At 42.3% G+C, this 27,677-nt stretch overlaps 1 protein-coding gene across 8 annotated transcripts in view; it reads left to right on the top strand.

The window, feature by feature from the left end:
- Positions 1-27,677, top strand: part of HFM1 (helicase for meiosis 1) — a 188,835-nt gene that overhangs the window by 133,166 nt on the left and 27,992 nt on the right. For all 8 annotated transcript variants that reach the window (XM_075615558.1, XM_075615549.1, XM_075615550.1 and 5 more), the window contains 8 exons: positions 1,096-1,143; positions 2,175-2,272; positions 2,410-2,541; positions 2,670-2,755; positions 2,978-3,061; positions 15,135-15,292; positions 19,118-19,221; positions 25,598-25,741. In XM_075615558.1, the coding sequence (XP_075471673.1) occupies positions 1,096-1,143; positions 2,175-2,272; positions 2,410-2,541; positions 2,670-2,755; positions 2,978-3,061; positions 15,135-15,292; positions 19,118-19,221; positions 25,598-25,741 (854 nt within the window). The remainder of the gene's footprint in view (positions 1-1,095; positions 1,144-2,174; positions 2,273-2,409; positions 2,542-2,669; positions 2,756-2,977; positions 3,062-15,134; positions 15,293-19,117; positions 19,222-25,597; positions 25,742-27,677) is intronic.

The following is a 27,677-nucleotide window of genomic DNA, read 5'->3' on the forward strand; positions in this document are numbered from 1 at the left end:
TCCATTATTAGGAAGGTAGATAGGGCAATCTGTTGCCATGACCGCATGAACCGAACAGTTTGTTGTCTCCCGGGTGCTTGGGTTCGGCACATTGCGGATCGGGTAAACAGATTGTTGTGAGGGGCTGGGATTGACCTGGCGGTCTTGGTACATGTTGGCACCAATGACAAAGTTAGAGAAAGATGGAGGTTCCTAAAAAATGATTTTAGGGATCTAGGCCAAAAGCTTAAGGCATGGACCTCCAATTTTCTGAAATACTACCAGTGCCATGCGCTACCGCAGGGAGACAGTCAGAGATCAGGGAGGTTAATGCATGGCTAAGAAAGTGGTGCAGGAAGGAGGGGTTTAGGTTTTTAGAGCACTGGGACTACTTTTATGAGAGGTGCCATCTTTATTCTAGGGACGGATTGCACCTCAATGAAGAGGGATCTTCTGTGCTAGGGGGGAGAATGTTAAAAAGGTTGGAGGAGATTTAAAACTTGGATGGAGTGGGAGGGGAATGAAACAGATAACAAACTAAATAGAATAGATGAGGAAACAAGCATGTACCGTAGAGAGGTGACACTGTGTGTCTTTGTTCTGTCCTGTTGGTGTGTGTGTGTACATGTATTATTTCTGTCCTGTTGGTATGTGTATTTGTCTTGTCCTGTTGGTGTGTGTCTTCTGTGACTCTCTGCCCCTGTGACTCTCTGCCCCTCTGCCCCCTCTGACTCTCTACCCTCTCTGATTCTCCGACTCCTGTGACTCTTTGCCCCCTCTGACTCCTATGAATCTACCCTCTCTGATTCTCTGACTCCTGTGACTCTCTGCCCCCACTGTGACTCTTTGTTTCTCTCTCCTGTGTTTTCTGTGACCCTGTTTGTAGGGGTGCCTCAGCAACTGAGCACTGTGATTAGGGTTGCCCCAAGAAAAAAAAGGTTGAAAACCACTGATCTAGATCTATATCATAAGGGCCTCCAGAGTGAAACTAATCCTTAGTAGTAATACTGAGATGTTAACAACTGAAAACTAATTTAAATTAAGAGCCCTTATCAAGCACTTTTAATTGAAACAGGAAGCGCTTATAATGTATTCTTTAATTGCCTTTATTCTTAGGTATCCTATGGAAGGGAAGATAAAATCCAGAGAAATGAAAGTGAACTGGTGAATATAAAAAGTTTATTTAATAATGTTGATGCCTACTAACCCATTCTCTGCCAGAGGCACCAGCAAGTCCCCCACAGCATGGAAAGGGTTAACAATTATTGTTAAACTTTCTATAGAAATGATTTTGTTTCTTCTGTAGCTGGAAGTATAAGCTTGCATGTGTTTTCTTTTTCAGGAAAATAAGCAAATGGCAGTTTTTAATCACAGTACAGTTCCAAAGTGCGAAACCGTTTCAGGCGAGGAGAATCCTGCTTGTGCAACCAGACAAACAAATTCCTCAAAATACAGGTCTCCTCTAGGACAGAGGTACAAAGTAGAGCTCTACTCACAAGTTCATAATGCAATTCTTCATTTACTGAACAGCCGAGGTGAAACAACGTTTCATGGCCCCATATGGACCTTTCACAATAACTGGAAGAATTGCATGGTGAACTTGTGATTAGAGCTCTACTTTGTACCTTTGTCCTAGATGAGACCTGCATTTTGAGGAATTTTGTTTGGCTTTTAATCACAGGGAATTATTGTTTTGCTACCTCTTGATGAAATATGTATGACATTTTTGTCTATTGAAAATGAAATATTATTGAATATTTTTTATGAGTATGGCGTTTTGGATCTTTTACAGTTGTCCTATGACTTAGGGAGTCACTTGGCCTAAAATCATGCATATTACATTTTGTGCTGAGTGTAGATATGACCAGGACATAGTAACAAAGGCAATTATATTAAAACATAAGGGACAGGAAATGTAAATTTTCAAATTGAATCCCGTTGGTGGTGTTAGAGTGTGTTTTGTGTTTGCAGAACATAGTACACATGGTATCAATGTTTTGCAAAATAATATCAAGAGTTTAACTTGCAAGAATAACTTTGAAAGAAACCCCCCATAAATATGCTTGTATGAATTGTATCATATGTGCCTTTGTTTCTTTGCAACACAACATATAAACTAAGCATTTCAACATACAAAGAATTACAGCCGGAACATTTGTACTTTGTTTATTCTTAAATGTGTTTTTTCCCTCCAGTCTTATACAGGCTCAGCTTGGATGTATTCCTATTCAAGACTTTTCTTTGACACAGGATATGGCAAAGATTTTTAGACATGGTGCACGAGTGACTAAATGTATGACAATTTTTCATTTCTACTTTTTATTTTTCTGAAAAATGAAAAAAAGGTTTCCCTCATATTTGAAATCAATTGATATTCTAACGTATTGCTCGAATTACTTAATGCTTGTTTTTTTATTATTATATTTCTAGGTTTATCAGAATTTCTAGCATTGCAAGAAAATAAGTTCATTGCATATCTGAATTCCTCGATTCTAGCTAAGTGTTTCAGATGCAAATTATGGGAAAACTCATCACATGTATCTAAACAGCTGGAAAAAATTGGTATGTTTAGAAATCAAAATGTGTTGTTTTTAGCACAAAAAAAATAAAGTTGGCTTAATTAAAATAAAGAGTACTAGATTTTTACTGTCGATATTTAGTAATTATTAGACATTTACAACTACCAACAGGTGTCACATTGGCAAACGCAATGGTAAATGCTGGCCTCACATCGTTTCAAACAATAGAACATTATAACGCCAGAGGACTTGAATTGGTACGTGAGATTTTATTTAAACATATAAATAATCATTTGAATTGAAAATGTGTGAAATGTATATTGTCAAATAAGAAAAAAACAATATAAGGGACTACAAACCTCAGTGTCTTTGTACTGGGATAATGTTTTGCTTTTCTTGTTTTCTTACTGTCAAATGGAACAGTAATTTGTTTCTTTATAAAGTACTTTTTTAAATTGTGCATGGTCATGTCTTTACAGATTGTCAACAGACATCCTCCTTTTGGAAATCAGATAAAAGAAGCTGTAATGCATCTCCCAAAGTATGAAATGGGCTTTGAACAGGTTAGTTTCTAAACACTTCATTCTTTTTGTAGGAATGACAATGTAAACCATTACACTGATTAAATGATTTACATTCACATTTATTTTCACCTGCATACCTTTTAAATTACACTACCAAGTAGATATGTTGGCGCATGAAATCTCACTCACCAGTTTTGGACATCCCCACTACTAACAATGTATTGTTCTTCTAAGCATTGTTTTTACAAGAGTTCCTGTTTCTGAGATCCTTATGTATAGGTAAGTGAGGGGCTTGAAAAGTGTCCTTCAGGGGGCGCACACGTGAAGTCATCAGGCATGAAGGTCTGGTGAAGGAGCTCCGGAGACCTTCATAGTTTAACTAAATAAAACAATTAACCCTATCAAATTCGCCCAAAAAGACTCCTAAAGGTGTGGGAACGACCCAGGATGCCACCAAAGGATAAGAAACCGATGGCCCAAAAGATGTCACAATTTTTTAGAAGAATCCAGCCTGATGCAGACCCAGATGCACGCCACGTGCAGCATCCGATTCTGAGGGGGAAGAGAGGAGAATCCAGGTGTAACGCGGGAGTTCCTAGAAACCCTATTCCGAAAAATGTAAAAGAGTTTAAAAAAGAGATTGCCTACCTAACTCGGTGCATGGCTGAACTATAAAACAAAATGGAGGAATCTCTCCAGCTACAGGCCAACACAGAAGATGAAGTCTTCAAGCTGGCTGAAGAAATAAGAATGATTAAGGACAATCCGGAAGATCAAGAGAATAAAAAGAACATTAGGATTAGAAACAGTCTCACGACAAGAACTTCATCCCTACCTGAATAGACTGTTCACCTAACTTGATCCAGCTGTGGAATAATGAGGTGATGAAAATTAAACTAAAACATATGCTAAAGCGCTCAACCTATTAACCTAACTTAACAATCCACTTGTGATATATAAGTGCTCTAAATGTTAGATCCTCTTTGCAAGAAACAACAATATATAGAAAATGAATCCTACAGTCTAATTAGTAGACTGAGAAAGCGGCTGCCTAAGGATGAGAAAAACACAAACCTATCCACAAGGAATGTACAACAATGGTAAACAGACAAGAAACAGAACAAACAATGAACAAAAATGTCCTTGGCGCACTATCCGGTATATAACCTGACAGAAATGAAGTCCAAATTTCCTTGATGATAAGGATATTGAATCCGAAATCCAATCACACTTGAGGTACTTAGAGGTAGTTGAATCAGATCTGTGATAATATAGAAGACAAAACAACCATTGCGCAGTACTTCTGGTCAAACATCAACTCCCCCACCGTTGCCAGCTACTTACTTAAAAATAGATTAAAAGGGCCTCAAAAGGTATCTTTAACTTCTTTCCCCGTTGTCTGATCTCAGCTCAGTTGCCAGGCGAGATGCCTCCTCCGCTCAGATATAAGCCTCTCACCAGCACAACACCGGAAAGTAAGGGAATAAGGCCAATGGTATGATACCGTAACGATTTAATACAATAAAACTACAAGGCTATACAACAGTGCACTCACATGTCTATAGTCCCTATGTGTATGATACAAAGTGCCGTCCGCTTGCGTGGCGGGATACCGGGATGCTGCAGATGGAGGTGAGCTTTGGCTTGTATCCCCGCTTCGTGGCCGCGACTCGGAGCGCCTCGTCTCCCTCTGATGACGTCACTGCCCAAGCACCCCTTCTCCTCCCAGCATGCGTGGATGTCATATCACTGCTACAGGTACCTTCCTCGCGTAGGGTGGAGTCTTTGTAGCAGTGATACGACGTCCACGCATGCTGGGAGGAGAAGGGGTGCTTGGGCAGTGACGTCATCAGAGGGAGACGAGGCGCTCCGAGTCGCGGCCACGAAGCGGGGATACAAGCCAAAGCTCACCTCCATTTGCAGCATCCCGGTATCCCGCCACGCAAGCGGACGGCACGTTGTATCATACACATAGGGACTATAGACATGTGAGTGCACTGTTGTATAGCCTTGTAGTTTTATTGTATTAAATCGTTACGGTATCATACCATTGGCCTTATTCCCTTACTTTCCGGTGTTGTGCTGGTGAGAGGCTTATATCTGAGCGGAGGAGGCATCTCGCCTGGCAACTGAGCTGAGATCAGACAACGGGGAAAGAAGTTAAAGATACCTTTTGAGGCCCTTTTAATCTATTTTTAAGTAAGTAGGTGGCAACGGTGGGGGAGTTGATGTTTGACCAGAAGTACTGCGCAATGGTTGTTTTGTCTTCTATATTATCACAGATCTGATTCAACTACCTCTAAGGAACTCAAGTGTGATTGGATTTCGGATTCAATATCCTTATCATCAAGGACATTTGGACTTCATTTCTGTCAGGTTATATACCGGATAGTCGCCAAGGACATTTTTGTTCATTGTTTGTTCTGTTTCTTGTCTGTTTACCATTGTGGAAGAATGAGATCTGAAAATGGACAGAGCACATAGAGCCCTGGGCTCAAGATCGGAGGACCCGAACAGGAGGAATGTGACAATAAGACTCCATCACTATTCAACAAAGGAACGGATTATCTCCTGCTACAGAGAAAGGGGTGATATTAAGTTTGAGAGTTCCTCTCTGCAGGTCTTCAATGACCTATCAAGTACAACCATCGCTAGATGGAGAGAGCTAAAACAGCTGACATCCTTACTCAGGGAAAAAGGCATCCGTTACAGGTTGCGCTTTCCCTTCAAGCTCACGGTACTAAAAAACAGCAAACAGCACTCACTTCGGATACCCACAGAGATCGACGTCTTCCTGAACAGCCTGGGAATAGGTCTGACGGGATGGTTGAGACCCGCCAGGAACACAGGGAGCCCAATCCACTGGAAACACAGCAAGCGCGTCGGAGAGACTAGTGGATCAGCAGGCCTCGACCAGAGACTCGAGGGAGGTAAATTGACGGATACCCCTTTAACTTACCCCTGACTCCATCAGCCACACCGAGAGACGGTGGCGAGATTAACCAGGCTTGTCCATTTGCGATGCCAGGTCCCTAATGTTAAATAATGTTGGGCTAAAAAAGACGACATAGACCCAGAGAGATCTGTATGAGGTGCTTTTGAACCAGGCAGCTCACTATTTAACATTCAACCCATGGGTCTCTATAAAAATTCTTTAAAGGATAACCCCATGACCACCATGCCCATCTTGGCTTTTCCTCTAGATGTGTCAGTTTGACACAAAGGCCCAGCTAACACTGAGAACCTAGAGCTGAACCTGTATGATCCTGCTAGATCGGTTGACTCTGTGGATTGCTACAGACTCGGACTCACCATATGTTGGGCTATTGATCCGTGGTGGTCCACCCTGGGATCTATTGACTCGATGCGCAGTCCAGTGGGAGGATCGGGGGTTTACATTGCTCCTTGGGAAGCCGCTAACAGGGGACCCGCAGGGCGAAGGAGAAGTCAGGACTTGATGCGGATACTGATCAAGATCAGGAGGTAATCTGCCTGCCACTAAATAGAAAATAATTATACTTCCAATGGACTCAACTGTTAATTAGCTGGGAACATTAATACAAGAATACATTGATATATAGTTAGATATAAGTGGTAGATCCTAAGATAGAGGGTGTTCCCTTCCCCCCATGGGTCTCACATCTCGCATCCCTTATTATATATGTTATCACCGTTCTATGTTATAAACATTGCAAATGTTATATATGTTACCCATGTTCCCCCCCCCCCCCCTCAGACACAGATAGCATATCTAAGGTGTAGTGAGGGCTGGCCACATGTACTTGGTGGTGCGTACCTGCTTAGAACAGGAGGGCCTGAGTCTCCCGCGTTGGTATTGGGGACAACAGGACCAGGCTTCAGGGGTATATGCCTCCATCTTTCTAGCAACGGTGCAGCGCCTCCATCTCCATAAGTCCCAGGGATGTGGGATAGGACCCTTACAGAGAAAACCCTGGTCCCAGGGGGAATGCTCCTTAACTCACACACAGTCTCTGGGTAAAATATCAGAATGTCTTTATTGTCTTGCAACACAGTGAGGTAGCCCACAGCAGTTCATGCAAAGTCAACAGTTCATAGGAAGCAGCTCTCCCTAATGTACAGGCCTGTTCTCTTCTCTCCTTCCCTCCAAGTAGGCTTCCCAGCAGGATGGTCTGTGGGGGCCTCAATACCCCTATGCCCACCTCAGAGGGTATCCTCTAGGTGGGGATTGATTCTCCCCCTCACCCCCTTAGCTGGGTGAAGGGCATTGGTCCACTCTGCTGCTGCTCACTCTCCAAACTCATATGTTTGTCTCCTTACTCTCTCTTCTGTACGTAGGACAGAACATCACTCCTCTCCTCCAACTCCCAGAACAGACAGGAACCAACTGTCACTGACAGGAACTGGCCACTAAATAGAGCCAGCCCTGCCCCTCATGATGTCAGCAGGACCTCCCCTCTGTCTAGGCCTGCACAGAGTCAGGGGGCCCGCCTCCATCACTCCAGGCAGGGCTTGAAGGGGGGGAAAACCCATGGTTACTACTGGCGCCTGCCCTTACCAGGGCTTACTCCAGTAGGAGAAGGATAAGTAGCCCGCTCTTACTTACAGGGGCTACACTTATGAGGTCTTGGTTTTTGTATAGTCTATTAATTATCTCAAGGTTATTGCAACTGGACCCTGTCATGTTTGCCCCCCTCCTCCACCCCTCTTCTTGGGGTCGGGGATGAGGGAGGGAATGCATAGAAATGTAATACATAATACTATAATAAAAGGGGGGGAAAAGTTGTTCAAAAGCAAAATGTAGTTTCTTCCCCTCAGTACTTCTGGATAACTCCAGAGCCTGGGACTGGTGTGTTCTCCCCCTCCCCCCCGTAGTGCCCGGAAGGCAGATCAAATTACAAATCAGCCACATATTTCTAATTCCCTGCCTCTACTATCCTTTCTTGGAACGGCTTGTGGGACTCTGGATGTTCCATACCACTGACGTCAAGTGACGGTTCCCCAAAGGACAGTGAAAAGATACCATCTGTTGGGAAAAGGCTCACACACGGCCGTGTGAGTACAGATATTATTGATCTTATAGTATATCCCCCGACCCTCTGATTTAGTGTTTACTCTTGAGGATTCTGTGTGTGTCTGTTTGTAACAGACTGTATATACTTTGTCTTTTATGTGCGCTCACAACTTCCACCTTTTCGCCAATTTCTGAGGATCAAGGGATGATCCTCTTCAGATTGAGCAGCAGATCCAACTAAGGGCTAGTATAAATACTATTATTTGGTATTTTCAGATTGTTTTTTCACTGTATTTACTCCCCCTTGGTATATGTGCCTTGATTTCTGGCTAAGACATTGTCTACTACATTGCTAGGGAGCGCCGTGGTTATCCCATTTCAGCCTACCTGTAAATAAAGTACAAATTGAATTCAATACAAAACAGCCAGACTATAGCTAAACAACTCCTGATAAAACGTATTTTATTAAATGTTAAAGGCCTCCACTCTAATAATAAGAGAATACTGTCCCTTTCTGAATTTAAAAGACTAAAGGGTGTTATTATATTTTTACAGGAAACACATTAGTAAGCAGAACCCCCTAAATACATTAAAAAGAACCTAGAGCCTATTTCTCTTGCTACGCTAGTAACAAGAGGGGAATAGCTATTCTAATTAAACAAGGCACTAGATATTCAAAAAGACCCAGAGGGTAGATATTTAATCTTATGTAGCCAAGTCTCCTTGGACTAACATTTTCCTGGCCCTGACCTCACTGTAAATCCCTTTAAAGGTGGGCAGTATGGGCATGATTCCTGAGGGGATCCATTATAATGTTCAGTGTGTGAAATGTTACATTGTTCAGCAGGTATGAACAATAAAGTTATAGTGGCCTCTCACTGAAGTAAGGGGGGCCTATGACAAGAATAGGCTGGCTTACTAGCCAAACCCCAGGGAAGGAGGGGGGTACTCTTCTATATAGTGTAGAGCAGTGAGTGTGAGTTAGTTCTGTCTGGGATAGTGATCAGGGAAGGATGTTCTTCTGGAAGAGATACCAGAGTATACAGATTCTGCAGAGAGGTCTTCTGCTACAGATGTGACTGAGGCTTAGTCCAAGAAAGGATAGGGTACAGTGATAATGATCCAGTGAATTTTACTACAAATACTACTGCCAATAAACTTCAGCCAAAGCAACAACTGGTATAGTCCTTGAATCATGGTAATGACTAAAGGAAAGAAGTGTCCATGAGGTGCACCCTGAAACCTCAGGATCCTCTTGGACTGGAGGCGCTGACCACTTAGGAAATCACTGCAAACCTGTCCTGATACTCCACATACGACAGCGGAGATCTCCGGACCTCTGTTTGTCTCACAGGTATGACCACAGCAGCCGCAGAATACACCGGTAGCAAGACCATTTCCCAGAGGGTAGGGGAAAGAAGGCTACACTTACATGGACTGCTATCTGGAATTGAAATTACGCTGATTAATGTGTACGCTTCCAATGAGAGTCAAGCAAAGTTTCTGAGGACAGTGCTAAAATCGGTTAAAGACCAAGCCTTTAAATCATTAATAAAGGAGGCGACCTTAATATGGTGCACGCCCCAATATTGGATAAATCTAACACGCCGGGCCAATCACATACAACCCTAATACAGAGAACGGCACAGACATTCAGGGAAATTCTGAAATAATTTACATTAATAGAGGCGTGGAGAGCCAGAGGCCAGAGAGACTATTCATTTTTCTTGGTCCCCCATAACTCCGGGCTGAACTATCAAAGGACATAGTTAAAGGTATATCCAGAACTAAAATAGATCCAAGAACCTGATCTGACCATGCCCCCATAGATGTGATTTATAACCCTCCCTTCACAAGGCGATTCAAATATTCCCTATTAAGCTACCCGAAGATAGAAGACAAAATAGTCTTTAGAAGAATATTTCAAGATAAATATGGGCTCCATAGACTCTTCGGCTTTATTATGTGTAGCTCATAAAGCTAGAATTAGGGGGGTTATGATATACATTGCATCACAAAGGTAAAAGACTAAATGGAAGTTAGTATAAGAATTAACAAAACAAATGACTAATTTGGAACAGAAACACAAAAATTGCCCATTAAAAAAGACTTATAATATTCTCTATGCAACCAGAAATTAGCTCAGAGAAGCCCAAATAGAGGACATGGAAAAGGCCTTGAAGTGGACAAAACAGGTCTACTATGATAAAGTAAACAAAGCCGACAAGATTCTGCCGAGCAAAGTCCAGGGGATAAGAGCGAAAACACAAATTACAGCAATCACACTTAAAAATGGGAATGTCTTCTTTAATGAACAAAAAATAGCATAAGAATTTGCGGAATTGTATACAAATTTATATAACCTAGAGCAGCGGTTCGCAAACTGTGGGGCGCGACCCCCAGGGGGGGTGCGACACTGCCGACGGGGGGCGCGGGGTTTACAGAGGCCCCGCACGCTTCCCGAAGGCACTTAAATTAAGTGCCTGGGGAGCTGCAGGGCCTCTGTAAACCTAACTTACCGTGGCTCCGGCGGCTTCCTCCCTGCGGCGCCATGGCACCGCGGCGTCAAAATGACGCTGCGAGGTCATGTGACGTCACGTTGCTATGGCAACGTGACGTAATTACGCCGGAGCGCGGGTAAGTTGGGGTTGGGGGGGGCGCGGGAGCGAGGGGACAGCCGTCAGGGGGGCGCGCAGGGAAAAAAGTTTGCGCCCCCTGACCTAGAGGACCCACAAAGAAATAAAATTCGAAAATAGTCTCTACATACTGTACTTGAAAAGGTATAACTTGTCTAAGTTGTATAAGGAAGAATTATGTAGCTTAAATAATAAAAATAAAAATATTTAGCTAGCAAACACAGTTAAAGTACTGAAGTTAGCCAAATCGCCATGCCCAGATGGGCTTTCAAATATCTATTACAGAAAATATTTAGATGTCCTATTCTTGTATCTCCTGGAAATGTTTAATTCCTTCTTTGAAGGAAAAGAAATCCCAGAATCTATGACTAAAGCAAACATAGCCATTATTCATAAAGAAGGAAGAGACCCTCAGCGCTGTGGTAGCTATCGCCCGATATCTCTTCTCAACTCCGAATTTCAAAATATACAATAAAATTCTAGCAGACTGAACCCAATCCTACCAAGGTTGATTCATATAGACCAGGTTGGCTTTATTAATGAGAGACAAGCCTCGGACAACACGAGGAAAATAATAAATATAATTGAGCATGTGCATAACACAAAAACTAAGAATATCCTGCTAAATTTAGATACAGAGAAAGCTTTTGATAGAATAAATTGGGTCTTTCTAGATGACACAATGCAGGCATTCGGTTTTAGTTGCCCCTATTTGGAAGGAGTCAGAACCCTATCTAAAACACCTTTGGCTACTCTTAAACTACCAGGGGGAAACGCTGAAATTATAATAATCAATAACGGAACCAGGCAGGGGTGCCACTTGTCCCCACTGCTCTTTGTATTGTCAATAGAGCCCCTAACCTTGACCATTAGACTCAACCCGGATATTGAATGGTTTGAGATTGGAGACAAACTATAAAATCTTGCTCTTTGCTAATGATGTTATTCTGACACTGTCCAAACCATTGATATCTCTCTAAAAATCTACAGGTTTTTTTTAAGAATTTGGGAATATATCAAGCTATAAAATAAATAATTATAAGTCTGAGGCCCTAAATTTAAACCTTTCTCAGTACGAGGTCAAACTCCTCCAGACTAACTTTAATTATAAATGGAGTGACACCCATCTCAAATATTTAGGTGTCAATATTTCCAGGACATATATTGGTCACATCACAAATGTAATTACCTCTCTCTGTTTGCACAGACCACAAAGGATTTGCAAGTTTGGAATGGGTATCAGATATCCTGATTGGGCTGAGTGACATCGGTAAAAATGAATATACTTCCCAGACTCCTTTATGATTTCCAAACCCTCCCGGTCCAGATTCCGTCCAAGGACAAAAAAAATTCTACAGAATATGATTTTACAATTTATATGGAGGGGAAAGAGACCACGGGTGGCCAGGTCAATTATGCACTACTCCAAAACTGGGGGGGGGTTCACAGATATTAAATAATATTACCAGGCGGCACAACTACACTAAGTCGTAATGTGCAATACGGATCCGAACCAATTCTGTTGGGTTGCAATAGAAACCCATTATGTGAAGCACCGGTCCCTCCCAACCCAACTCTGGCCAGCTGCGGATAGGGACATTATTAAAAAGTACCCCGAGCTCAATGTAGTGAAACTTACCCTTGATATCTGGAATAGTACCAAACTGAAATATAGATTGTCTCTTTCACCCTCTCGGCTCACTCCTTTATTTGGCAACCCAAATTTCCCACCGGGATATAATACATGATCATTTGACCCCTGTAAAAGTAAAAATATCAAACCGGTGGGTGACATGCTTCTGCAAGGTAAGTTATTAAAGTATGAGAATGTTTGCTCTAAACTCAGAACCCATGAGTTGGGCTTATTCAAATGTATTCAATTTAGACATTTTTTCCAAAAGACCAGGGCCGAATTTCCCAGCCTTGACAAACTTTGAAAATGTATGTGACCATGGGGAATATCAGAAAGGGTTGATCTCCAAAATATATCTAGAACTAGAAGCCCATGGAGACATGCCTGACCACATTTACACAACGAAATGGCCGATTATTTGAATCTGGATATGGATAGGGAAGACTGGGTGGATATGTGGGACAATGTGTTGAAAATATCACTATGTACAACAAGGAAGAACATTTATAAAATCTTATTCAGTTGATATTTAACCCCTCAAAGACAAACAAATTTACCCCAAATTTTCTGAACTCTGTTGGAGAAATTGTGGTCAAAAGGTGGACATGGCCCATATGAGGTGGCAGTGCCCAGTGATCCAAAAATACTGGACTCTAATCCAAGGGATTATTGTGGAGATGGTGGAAATTAAGTTACATCGGGACCCATTAACATTTATAGTGGCCAAACCAGTGGAGAACGGCAGTCATACCACGAGGCGTTTGATTTCCCATATCCTTACGGCAGCTAGATGTGTCGTTGCGGCTACGTGGAAGAGGCATCTAAACCCCTTCCCATAGAATTGTCAAACAGAGGATAAACAAAATTATGTTTATGGAGAAACTTACCTCTTTTCTCAGGCATGCAATGAAAAGATTCTATAGGACATGGGATCCCTGGATAGGGAAGCAAGGATTAAAACTATATTAATAATAATAAAATAGTTAAAAGAATGTTCTCACTTGTTGTTAAAATCTGATTGACCAGTAAACAACCTAACCATACCGAATGTTAGAGCCCCGACTAGAGTATTGGGAGGTTGGATGGCCTCGCGAAACGAGTAACCATCACACCGGATTGTTCTAAACCCTCTAACACAGATGAATGTAATGGTAACTGCAATTGTTACAGTAATAAGGTGAAACTTTGAAACTCAAACTGTAACAATATATAAGAATAGCAAACCCCTCCCCCCTTTTACTCTCCTCTCTCCTCCCCCTTTTGTGTTTTGATGTTTTCTTCTTTGACTGTATTGTACTTTATATGAAGAAATCCTAATAACATTTAAGTTACAAAAAAAGAAAAGTGTGTTTCACAGCATTACATTTTCAGGGCCTCTGGGTTACATTTACTAAGCAGAGCTACTCCATAGGACACCTTCCAGACCTGAAAGACACCTTGCGGCCAATTGGTGAATGGGCCAGAAGATGTCTTATGGAGTAGCACCTCTTAGAAAATATGTGCCCATATCGTTTGACCCCTGATAATGTTAATTCATGTCCAGGTTTAGAGCTACGTGCTTGGACCCCTGCAATTCATGTCCAGGTTTAGAGCTACGTGCTTGGTAATTTTTTGGTAATGTGTGGCACTACTATTTTAAACACCCCTTTTCAGATTAAAGTTGCCGCTGTTCATTTTGTTTTAATTATGTTTTTAATTTACTTGTCGTGTGTTCTTTTATAAAGTTTAATGTTTTTTCATGTAAAGCACTAAGCACAATGTCCACACTAAATAAGAATAAAGTATTAATTATTATAATAAAGTTCACAAAACATTCACACCTCAGATATTAACCTAACAAACTCTAATGTTTTGCCCATCGTGTCTTAGTAACACACAAACCATAGTTTTGTAGCACACCCATAAGGACACAGGAAATGGTTGTAGAACCGCAGTATCGTTGAGTCATAGGGCCCCTGTTTAATATGGTGAGAAGTGGGGATAATACACAGTTAGCAATGCATTAACGTAAGTGAATAAAAGTTAATGAATCTTAACTGCGCATTACAACTTCACAAAATGGGAAGGACTTCCTTCTTTCTCTACATTATGCAAGTAAGGACTAGTACATCCAAAAATGTTGTCTATGACCTCATAATACCGTGCTTCCAGTTAGCAATATGGAATAGATCGCTTAGGAGCTATTAACTACTGTATATTTAAAGCAGCAGTCCAAGCTGCCTTTTAAAAAAAAAAAATATTTTAATTAATTTCCCTTTAATATGTGCATCAATACTCTCGGCACAATAAGTAATTAGCTAAATTGCCGATCGATCCGTTCTCCTGTGATCGATCAGCGAATATTCGGCTCGGGGGTTCACTAAATCGCTGTCAGTGCAACTTAAGAGGACCGGATGCAAAGTTCTGTGGGGAAGATCATGTGACTAGGCAGTCACTAGATACAATTGGTGCACAGCTAGAGAGAGGGCAGGGCTCAAAAAGGGGTGTGCCCGAGCTTGTTTCAGAAGAGGAAGGGGATATCACTTTGTAAATGGTTGCTGTAGAAACAAAAAATGCTTATTACATTATAATACATTAAAAATGTCATTCAGAATAGTTTTTTTTAAATTTTTTATGCTACAAGTATTCTCTCATAGTACAGAACTGATTTATGACAATATACATACACATATAGGATATATACACATATAGGATATTGCTTGGTCTGCAGCTTTAATAGTGAAATATGCTCACTGTTGACTTCCTAAGAGTCACTGTAATGGCATTTGGAACAAAAGAACTTGATAAAGAAATGCCTTCAGGTGATGTAAAAGTCTGGACATTTTGTGTATCATTTTTTTTCTCTTTAAGATAGCGAGATATAGTCCAACAGTGGCAGAAATCGTGGTCACCATTCTCTTAACAAACTTTGAGCAATTGCAGAAGAAGAGAACAGCGCCTGATTTGCATTATGTAACACTTATTATTGGAGATGCTGATAACCAAGTGGTCTTTAAACAAAAAATTATGTGAGTGACTTATTTACTAGATTGGGAATACGTTGTTATATTGAAAACATAGTCAGACCAAACAAAAACAGTTTGCATATTTAATACTTGTAAAGAGATTGTAAAAAAAAATAGATCCCATGTAATTAGAGTTTGGTTAATGTTAGTTGTTTATAATTAATGTTTAATATTATTACACTAAATTTAAAAACATGCTTCACCTATGTTTATATGGCCAGGTCCCCCTCTGGGCTCCCGTCGGCTCCCCTTACCTCCGCTGTGGCTGGGGAGAGTAGCGGGCAGTTCTGGAGGTTGCTGTCGGGCGAGCGGGTTGCCGGAGGTCTGCGGCGCACCCGGAGGGTGGGGGCTGCCATGTTGGGGTTGGCACAGGCGGCGATGATAACTCGCATGTGCGCAGACCGGTTCCAGGTTGCGGCGGCCATTAGGAGTATGTGCGCATGCGCAAAGCACCAGAGAGCGGCGGCCATTACACATAGCTCCGCAGGGGAACTACAAGCCCCATAGTGCCATGGGGCAGCTAGTCAGATGGTGCGCAACAGCCAATAGGTCTGTGGATATCCCCTGCTCCAAAAGAGATACATTTGGCGTGCTGGGACCGTGCTCTCAGTTGTGAGGGGGAGCAGAACAGAGCAGGTAATGTCCAGGGAGCTGTGCTTCCCTGGACTAGGCCTAGTTTGTCCCCCTTGGGCCCCAGGTAGGCCCTGAGTCCCCAATTAGCTTGTGGGTGCTACAGAGACAGGCCCGTCAGATAGGGACATTGCCCCTGTAGATGTATAGTATCAGGGACACAGCAAGACGCCGCGCAGTGCTTGCGGCCTGTGGTCTGGGACCGGGCCACCGCAGCGAAATACAGAGTCTATCTTCATGGTGGGACCAGCGGGAGTCCACCCCACGCAGAGGCAGCCGCCATCACAGACGACGACTACGTGGGACCTGAGTTATCCCTTCTACAGCCGGTGGTACCCAGGTGCTGGAGCACCTGGCAGGTATCACATCCCAAGCACAGAAGAACCAGGGGAGCGATGGTACCTTAAAAATAAAACAAAATCTACATGGTGCAATATTGTAAGAACACAATGATGTGGCTTCCAAGTAAATACCCAGAGAGCTGGAATAGAGCTTAATCAAGCAGACAACCAGCAGGGTAAAAGGTCACAGACCGGAGCCAGTAGGAGGAGGTGCAATCTCAAGCAGAGAAACACACACAGAGTCAGGAATAAAAACAAACAATTTATCCACACACAATAAAAATGAAGGCTTACAGGATCCCAATGGGATAACAGTATAAGGATGTAGGTGATCTCACGATCACATCACGCCGCTGTACGCCGCCAGACTGTGTCTCTATCAGGACCCGATACGTCACTTCCGGTGTTCCAGCCGGTTGGAGATGACGTCACAGGAATCCCTCAGCAGTCTCTCCCTCTCAATCGTAGGGTCACGCTCTACGGGTTTCGACGTTCTAAATGACGTCTTCATCAGGAGTAGCAGTGACCTTTCCCCTCAATTTCCTGTGCGGAGCTCTCTGCAGACAGGGTGGGGGAGGAGTCCATGACAGAACACACCAGCAAGGCACTGACTCCTCCCCCACCCTGTCTGCAGAGAGCTCCGCTCAGGAGATTGAGGGGAAAGGTCACTGCTACTCCTGATGAAGACGTCATTTAGAATGTCGAAACGCGTAGAGCGTGACCCTACGATTGAGAGGGAGAGAGACTGCTGAGGGATTCCTGTGACGTCATCTCCAACCGGCCGGAACACCGGAAGTGACGTGTCGGGTCCTGATAGAGACACAGTCTGGCGGCGTACAGTGGCAGCAGCGGCGTGATGTGATCGTGAGATCACCTACATCCTTATACTGTTATCCCATTGGGATCCTGTAAGCCTTCATTTTTATTGTGTGTGGATAAATTGTTTGTTTTTATTCCTGACTCTGTGTGTGTCTTTCTCTGCTTGAGATTGCACCTCCTCCTACTGGCTCCGGTCTGTGACCTTTTACCCTGCTGGTTGTCTGCTTGATTAAGCTCTATTCCAGCTCTCTGGGTATTTACTTGGAAGCCACATCATTGTGTTCTTACAATATTGCACCATGTAGATTTTGTTTTATTTTTAAGGTACCATCGCTCCCCTGGTTCTTCTGTGCTCATGATTTCTTGGACCTTGAAACAGTCCGTCTAAGGGTTTGAGTGTTGTTTTTTGTACCTTTATATTGCACATGATTATTTACATTTAATTAATCACTTTGCACTTGTATATTATACACTTATTATATACTTGATTATTTATTTATTAAGTATTATTTGTTTGCACTGTTTAAAGTATTAGAGCGCCATCTAGCGTTGTTAGGTATCACATCCCAACAAAGTGCACCAGCAGCCATACATACTGTGGGCAGCGCTGTCACACACACGTGGGGTGGGCTGGACACTGGGACACTGGTGCCCCCGCAACCCAGTACAGTGGGGTACGGTGCGAGTATGGCCGTGCGAGGCCTGTAATAGTACTGTTGTTACAAACAGTAAAAACTTTTCACTTATAGTGTCACTGTTTTATATTTATCGCATTAGCGCTGATTTCACTGCTCTTTTCTTTTAACTGTTGTTACAAGATACATATTCAGTAAACTGTTATACAGGCGTACCCCGGTTTAAGGACACTCACTTTAAGTACACTTGCGAGTAAGTACATAGCGCCCAATAGGCAAACAGCAGCTCACGCATGTGCCTGTCATCATGTCCTGAAGAGCAATACCGGCTCCCTACCTGTACCGAAGCTGTGCGCAAGCGGGGCGACTATAGAGCCTGTTACAAATGCGTTATTTACATCAGTTATGCACATATATGATGATTGCAGTACAGTACAAGCATTGATAAGTGGAAAAAGGGTAGTGCTTCACTTTAAGTAAATTTTTGCTTTACATACATGCTCCTGTCCCATTGCGTACGTTAATGCGGGGTATGCCTGTATGTATGTATGTATGTATGTATGTGTATATATATATATATATATATATATATATATATGCAAATATAGCTGTATGCTCATCTGCATGTCTTAGGCAGGTCTGCAACCCCGCCTTTCCCCATTATCACCCAGCATACAGCACTTCCACTGCAGCAAGGGATTCTGGGAAATGACATGCAAATGAGCACACAGTGTAACTTTTTGCCTCAATAACCATTTTTAACATGGTTCCCTATAGGCTTAAGCTTGCTGCATGGTCACAGCTTTGAGCACAGCCAGGGTTAAGGTGCATACCCAGAAAACCACCCACAGACAGCTGTTTCGACCTTGATATATATATATATATATATATACACATACAGGCATACCCCATATTAACATACGCAATGGGACCGGAGCATGTATGTAAAGCAAAAATGTACTTAAAGTGAAGTAAAAAAAAATATATATATATATATATATATATATATATATATACTGCGTGTGTATTTATTGCATTGGGTCTTGTGAAAGGGTTATCCGCGCTGCCAGGATTCCTCAGAGGTGGAGGCGTTGTCACCAGAATGAATCAGGTACACCCCAGGCTCCCTGCAGCAGAGGATCAGGCCTCCTGTGAGCCATCAGGTAAAGCGCCGCACGTAGCCCCCCTAGACACGGGGGATAGGGGGCTACATTTCCATTTTGCAATCTAATTGAATAAATATTCTAAGGATGTTTTATACTTACACAGTTTTTCTCTGTTTCCTATATTTAAGAGGTGGAAAAAAGCCGAATTTGGCTACAAGTAGTTTAATTAAGTCTAGCTGGGTTATTGCTTTCTTTAGGTCGTAGTTGAAATAGTTACACCCCGTTTGTATATTTCAGGGATTCTGCTCTGTTGAAAACTGGAAGCTGGACAAAGAAAATTGAAATCAAGAGAGCTTCTACATCAGAGGATGTTAGTGTAAATCTAATCAGCTCTGAATATGGTAAGTCAGCAAAAGTTACTTTGAAGAATTTTCAGTTTAAAAATAGAGTACCAAATTGTGATTTACTGAAACTTCAGAGAAAATTGGTGTTTAATGTCATTAAATGCCTGTCGCTACTGGCAACCAAAGATTTCAACAGTGAGGAGCATTACCCCTTCTTTAAAAACCTTATAGTATTCTTAGACTTGTACTAACATACAAAATTGAACAAAACACAATCTGTAAACATTTTTTATTTCTGGATATTTTACCAATTGTATGTCATACAGTTGTTTGAAAAAGAAAGCACACCCTCTTTGAATTCTATGGTTTTACATATCAGGACATTGAAACAATCATCTGTTCCTTAGCAGGTCTTAAAATTAGGTAAATACAACCTCAGATGAACAACAACATATGACATATTACACCGTGTCATGATTTATTTAACAAAAATAAAGTCAAAATGGAGAATCCATGTGTGAAAAACTAAGTATACCTTATGATTCAATAGCTTGTAGAACCACCTTTAGCAGCAATAACTTGAAGTAATCGTTTTCTGTATGACTTTATCAGTCTCTCACATCATTGTGGAGGAATTTTGGCCCACTCTTCTTTACAACGTTGCTTCAGTTCATTGAGGTTTGTGGGCATTTGTTTATGCACAGCTCTCTTAAGGTCCAGCCACAGCATTTCAATCGGGTTGAGGTCTGGACTTTGACTGGGCCATTGCAACACCTTGATTCTTTTCTTTTTCAGCCATTCTGTTGTAGATTTGCTGGTGTGCTTGGGATCATTGTCCTGTTGCATGACACAATTTCGTCCAAGCTTTAGCTGTCGGACAGATGGCCTCACATTTGACTCTAGAATACTTTGGTATATAGAGGAGTTCATGGTCGACTCAATGACTGCAAGGTTCCCAGGTCCTGTGGCTGCAAAACAAGCCCAAATCATCACCCCTCCACCACCGTGCTTGACAGTTGGTATGAGGTTTTTGTGCTGATATGCTGTGTTTGGTTTTCGCCAATTGTGGCGCTGTGCATTATGGCCAAACATCTCCACTTTGGTCTGGTCTGTCCAAAGGACATTGTTCCAGAATTCTTGTGGTTTGTTTAGTTGCAACTTTGCAAACCTAAGCCGTGCTGCCATGTTCTTTTTAGAGAGAAGAGGCTTTCTCCTGGCAACTCTTCCAAACAAACCATACTTGTTCAGTCTTTTTCTAATTGTACTGTCATGAACTTTAACATTTAACATGCTAACTGAGGCCTGTAGAGTCTGAGATGTAACTCTTGTTTTTTTTGCAATTTCTCTGAGCATTGCACGGTCTGACCTTGGGGTGAATTTGCTGGGACGTCCACTCTTTGGAAGATTGGCAACTGTCTTGAATGTTTTCCACTTTTGAATAATCTTTCTCACTGTAGAATGATAGGCTTTAAATTGTTTGGAAATTGCCTTATAACCCTTCCCAGATTGATGGGCAGCAAGAATTGCTTCTCTAAGATCATTGCTGATGTCTTTCCTCCTTGGCATTGTGTTTACACACACCTGAATGCTCCAGACCAGCAAACTGCTAAAACTTCGGCTTTTATAGAGGTGGTCACACTTGCTGATGATCAATAAATCAAGGGCATTTGATTAGCAGCACCTATCTGCTACTTAGCATCTTAATTCCTATGGAAGCAGTAAGGGTGTACAGCTCAAACCCCTTATAACGCTGTGCTTGCGGTACAAAGAATCACATTGCGCTATAAGCGGATCGCGTTAGAAATAATGTACTATTGTATGCAATGTACAATAAAGTATATAAGACACCAATAATCGTGTTGTAAAGTATTCATAAATACGAAAACTGGGAGCCACGCTTGCATCGCGTTATAAGCGGATTCGCATTGTAACGGATCGCGTTATAACGGGGTTGAGCTGTACTTAGTTTTTCACACATAGCTTCTCCATTTTGGCTTTATTTTTGTTAAATAAATCATGACACAGTGTAATATGTAATGTGTTGCTGTTCATCTGAGGTTGTATTTACCTAATTTTAGCCAAAGGAAATGGTTCTTTACAGTAAGGGCAGTTGAAATATGGAATTCATTACCCATGGAGTCTGTGATGGCAGACACATTTTAACTCCTCCCTCTACTCTGGTACTTTTCCCTCCTCCTTCAAACATGCAACAGTTATACCATTACTCAAAAACAGCAAGCTTAACCCTACCTGTCTTTCCAACTATCGTCCTGTCTCCCTCCTGCCTTTTGCCTCTAAACTCCTTGAGCGTCTTGTATTCTCTTGCTTGCTACATTTTTTCAACACCTATTCTTTCCTAGACCCTCTACAATCTGGCTTCCACACTGCTGACTCCACTGAAACAGCCCTCACTAAAATAACTAATAACCTCTATGCTGCAAAAGAAAAGGTCATTACACTCTGCTCATATTACTCAACCTCTCTGCAGCATTTGATACTGTGGATCACCCTCTTCTCCTTCACATTCTCCATAATCTTGGTATTTGTAACAAAGCTCTATCCTGGATCTCCTCTTACCTCTCCCATCGTACTTTCAGTGTATCTTTTGCTAACACCTCCTCCTCCTCTATCGATCTCTCTGTGGGGGTACCCCAGGGCTCTGTCCTTGGGACCTCTTCTCTTTTCTCTTTACACACTCTCTCTAGGTGACCTAACATCTCTTGGGTTCAAATATCACCTCTATGCTGACGACACAAAAATTTACTTTTCAACCCCTGATCTTACACCTGTTGTACAGTTCAAAGTTTCTGAATGTCTCTCTACGATATCATCCTGGATGGCCCTCCGCCGACTTAAATGTAACATGTCAAAAACGGAGCTCCTCGTATTTCATCCGAAACTTGGCCCTACTACCTCCTTCCACATTACTGTTGGAAGTACTATCAGATACCCAGTAGCACAAGCACGCTGCCTAGGGGTCACACTCGACTCCTCTCTCACATTCAAAAGGTAGTTAAAACCTGTAGTTTTTTCCTCCGCAATATCACAAAGATACGCCCTTTCCTCTGTTGCTCGACTGCTAAAACTCTGACTCAGGCCCTCATTCTCTCCCGTCTTGATTACTGTAACCTCCTGCTGTCCGGCCTTCCTGCCTCTCAACTGTCTCCCCTACAATCTATCCTAAACGCTGCTGCCAGAATCACTACTCTTTCTTAAATCTGTCTCAGTGACTCCCCTGCTGAAAACCCTCTCCTGGCTTCCGATCAAATCCTGTATCACACACTCAATTCTCCTCCCCATTTTTTAAGCTTTACACTCTTCAGCTCCTCTGTACATCTCAGCCCTAATTTCTCACTATGCGCCATCGAGACCCGTGGGCGGGCGCCAACCAATCACAAAATGTGCAAACCCACAGACAAACATTTCAGTTTTATATATATAGATAATCAAATTCATTAGTTTGAAAGAGCAGTCATCAAGAATCTTGCTAGAAAAATTGGGATGACCCAGTATACCGAGGCTGCTAGCAGGTAGTGCACACACTATGGCAACTTGATTGAAGAAAGACCCAGCAATGAATATTGATACAATAAGCCTCCGGTACAAAAAACAGGGAGTTGGGCAATAGTAAGCCGGATAGAGGTACAGGGGGACACCTCCCTAAGGGGCGCCCCCAAGTAAATCACAGCCCGGCACTAACCGCCTCAATATCTCCCTGAGATACCGCGTGGAGGTGAGGAGTAATATAGTACTCACGAAAAAGCCGTCCCTGTTGGTGCAGGGAATTCTGCAGCGGCTTCCTCCTCTGGTGTGGCTGGCGTCAGCGTGCTCCTCCGGAAGTAATGACACAGGAAGAAGGGGGTAAGATGGTCCGTGGTTCACAGCAACTTCAGCAGCCAACACATGGATGTCTAAAAAAACTTTATTGATCGCTAGCAGCAAACATCAGGCAACCACTCTAACGCGTTTCGTCCAGGCTATGGACTTTTTCAAAGAATCTTGCACCCATTTTCAAAACCAAAGGATGGTGCTTTAGTCAGGCGGAGTACCCTGGGTATGCGTTTTGTCTTGATATAATTCTCCAATATCACAATGTCCCACCAGGAGCACAAGTCTTGAGTTAAAAGCTTTTCCAAACATGAAAAATGTTCTTTCAAATCAAGAGTCTTCACAATATATAGTTACATAGTTACATAGTAGATGAGGTTGAAAAAAGACATAGGTCCATCAAGGTCAACGTATGCTAAATTTAGACATATAATTCTTTAGTAGAAGAAAACAAAAAAACAAACAGATTATGCTCTAAGATTTCTAGTAGAGGTATTGAAGCAGTTAAAGGCAAATTGGTCTCAGATTGTGCATCCATGTTTAAATCCCCACTTGTAAAATGTTGTTGAATTACTGCTGCGGCCGGCTTCAATCTTACAAATGCCCGTAATTGTCCGGGGCTTTTTTTGGCTGGCGCCAAACTTGGCCGCGCTCAGCAGCATCTTCCCCTCCCCTCGCGACCCCCTGGCTGCTTGGCTGCTCCGCCTCTGCTTCGGCAGCTTCGCGCGTCTTCCCCTCCCCTCGCGACCCCCTGGCTGCCTCTGCTCCGCTCTTCCTGCATATCCCCTCCATTCCCCTGTCCCCTTACCCGGGTATGCCGGCATAACGTGCGACCGGCGCCACAGTGACGCGCGTCACGCGTCACCAGCCACGTGTCACCAGCTCTGTCTGCCCGGAGTCTGCCCGCACATTGCGGTGGCGGCCGCAGAAGACTCAGCTCGGCCGCCACTGTATATACCAGTATGCTTGAAATCAAATAAATATATGGAATATCTAATTCCCAGTGACTTATAATAAAAAGAAAATGCATAAAGGAAATAGCCTATACCACCAATATTGGGACCCAAAAATTGCAAAAATATAACAAAGCGCCAAGTATCCGAGCAGCTAACAGTCAATGATTCAATGTGACAAAAGGATACTGTCCTGCGCTCAGGGGTGCTCTCTATGCAATGAGAGGGACTTCACACAGATCGGGAGGAGGTTAATAATATTTCAGTCATAAGAAATAATGTGTCCTGGAGACTGTGATGGATCCACTAATCTCCTATATGGACATCCGAACCGACAACTGTGTTGGAGGAAGTTCCGTCGGATGGACTAGATATGGGGCAATCAAGGTAAGGAAAGGAACGACCATCTTACCTCACAGTTTAACCCCTCTGTCAACCTCTAAGTCCCACCGTCTGTTGATATGCAGAAAGGATTTCCATCGCAGGAACAGGATGTAGGGTAGTGAAGGTAAGGAAAACCAACTTACCTCACAAAGTAAGCACTCTGACAGCCTATGTGTCCCGCCTTCCGTGGATAAGTTGAACCGCATGTCTGCAGGAAGGAACTGCACGTCCGCAATAAGGAAAATCGCCTCCCCCCCCCTGAGGTGCCACCGTGAACAAGAAGATAGCAATAGAGATGTTGGTTAATCCGGAGCACTCACATAGAATCCGGGTGGTCGACACAGAGTAGAGCAATTAAAAATGGAAAATTGGGTACCCAAAATGGTGAAAAAATAAAGGCTTTATTGAAACTTGTGGTAACAACAAACTAGTTCTCCCACGCATTTCACGTAGATACTGCGTTTTCTCAAGGAGTAATGGACTAACAGGAAATGAGCACTCTTATAATATTCCCGGTTAATATCTTTGCATCCCCCAGTGTGGCTTATCTGTTTGTTTTGTTTTTGTGTGTGTAAACAACTGAGTTATTGTTTAGTTGTTTGTCTGTGCTCGTGGTAGTTTTTTTTATTTCATCCTTCTGTAGTATTTCAGTGGTTATGCCATTAGTGGTAATTACTCTTACACACGTTATTAGTGTGATTTTTTTTTATTTATCAATCAATATTGTGTTACACTTTTTACTTATAGTTTGTTGTCTCGTTTGAGCCTCATTCACATTAATGGTGATTTTAAATAATCACCTTTTGGCTGTATAGTTTATTGTACACAAAAGCTCTGAACATGAACGGTGTTGCATATTTCTTTATTATCACCCGAGCTCTATGTGCATCTCTGTTTTTTTTCATTATGATGATATAAACCACTTAATTCTTAATAACTGTATGGAGGACTACCATACTTCTTTACCCTGTAAATCATTATATTAACATGTCTTAATAATGCATACATATTAAAAATATTGCACCAAGGTATTTAGAGCAGCCTTTTACAACCAAACCTTCAGGGCTGATCACCAAGTGATGGAAAAGGTCCCATGTTGCAAGAGAGAACATTAATAAAGTCATGGGGACCATTGCCTAAGCCATCAGAAACTACGGGTGAGCCTGGGAACAAAGTTTGAGAATCTCTTTTCTACTACTATACAATAGCAATGTTCACTCTTCTAACATACTGTAACTATAATTGTGTTTTGTTCTTCTTCCCCAAAGTTGGCATGGATATTCAGCAGAAATTCTGCGCTTTTTACCTGGGACCTAAAAGGTTTGGTGCAGACGTGGTGGATCAATGGAAATCCGACTGTACATTATTGAATAGAAGATACCAAGATTCTACAGAAACAAAACATAATGCTGGTAAATTAATTGCAATGCTTTGGTAATCCCATGGTTATGCTGATTTTTGCAAACAAAATAATAAGCTCAAGTGATTTCACAAATCAAAAAATATAGTGGTGAGTATATAAAATATAAACAACCCTAGTGGAATGCTGCTCCAGTTTCAAGACTTTTCAAATCGCCTGTAGAAGCTGTGCTGACGTAGAACAGGGTGCAAATCCTCATCGGTTATGTGTAAGGATAAAAACAATACAAATACAAAAGGTGCAATAAAGTTTAAAAACAGTATTTTCAGGACAACAGTATAGTTGATACACTCGCGTGTCACAGTTTTTTCAGCTTTATGAGAACAACCCTTTTCTGCGGGTCTACAGTATATGGATGTGGTGTCTGTCACGGGAGACCAATGCTTTTAACACCAAAATACCCTGATCCTTTGATTGAGCAAAGCAGGAGATAAAATAAATTGTAATTTATTTACAGAATGAACATGCACACGATTATTTGCAAAAAAACACTTGAAATACACTTACTGGGACAGGGCAAAATGAAATCTTCTATTTCCAAAACAAAATCTTTAGAAACAGTCTTTAGGCACAATTTTCCAGGAGCGGGAGTTGTGCGCAAATAAAGCCGAAAACAGTCTTTGGATAAGGGCACCTCTCGCAACCCCTGTTTCTCCTCTGCAGCTGCTTACTTCATTCTGCCGCCGTAGAATTGGTTCTGGATTCCTTAGTTCTTATGAACTCTTGACTTGGGTTACGATGTTGCAAAGTTTAAAATCCAGCTTAGATGAATCTGACTCTGTAACCTCTGCAGACAATCTCGTTTGTGGGAATAATATTCCTACCTATCCCCGGGTTGCCCCTACTTGGCAAACCTGGCAGAGGGCTTCTTTGTTTGCTATGGGCATGCGCGAACCTCGCACCTTTGCCGCTTAGCATACTAGACCAAGCCCCTTTACTTGGCGACATTTTTTTGTCTGAGCTAGCTGGACATCTGGGCCATTTGCTAAAATGGGAGATACTTGAATTACCCCTCCCCACTTCACACTTCACACTTTTGTAGGCTAATGCTTTCAACTATGGACTTTTCCAGACATTGGGGAACCAAACCAGCGGGGTGGCTTAGAAGTCCTAGCTACATATGCATTACTCACCTCTCAGGAATTTCCTGCCAAACATTTCTAAAGTACCGCAATTACAACTTGAGTGTTTCCCTCTGTTCCGGCCATCTGAATGAAAATCCCCTTATGCCTATAATGTTGGAACCATTAAAATAGGGGGACTTTCATTCATCAATTTGAATGAAAGTGTACAAAAAATTTGTTATAACATTTTTCATGATTTTACTCTCCCAGCGCTCGCAACAAATCTCAGCGCGCTAGGACCTTCCTAGCAGTAGTTAGCTAAACGCTATGCACTGTGCTGTGGGCTTCTGAGTTTTAAAACCATTTTTCCTTTGCGCGGTTACAGGAAAACACTGCTATTGAAATACATTTCACATTAGAAATAACATGATTCTCGCCCCTTTATACCTGGTGGGAGACACAGGCATTTTTATTAAAAGCACAGTGTTACTGCCATTACTAGGTTGAAGAGCTGACAATCACAATTCTCCAATGTGGCTCAGGGGCACCCAGCTAGGCATAATACCTTTATTCACTGGCCTGGGTACCCCTTCACCATCACAGTGTCTTCCAGATTCACCTCAATAATAGTCTGCTGTAGTCTGGATCCTCTCCTGCTGCAGTGGATCAGTCAGGTCTGCGCAAACACATGACGGAGCTGGAGAGGGAGCTGGACTTGTTCCCTTTCAGTTGCTGTCCTACGCGTTTCACACTGTTGGGGTCTCCTGATATATTTGAATACAGTTCCTTTTAAACTTAACAATTTGTGTGCGCTCATGAAATCATTCTTGCAGTCAACGGCATCCTCACATACGTATTGAAGAA

This window comes from Ascaphus truei, chromosome 10, assembly GCF_040206685.1.
Source record: "Ascaphus truei isolate aAscTru1 chromosome 10, aAscTru1.hap1, whole genome shotgun sequence".
In the NCBI taxonomy this organism is placed as follows: Eukaryota; Metazoa; Chordata; class Amphibia; order Anura; family Ascaphidae; genus Ascaphus; species Ascaphus truei.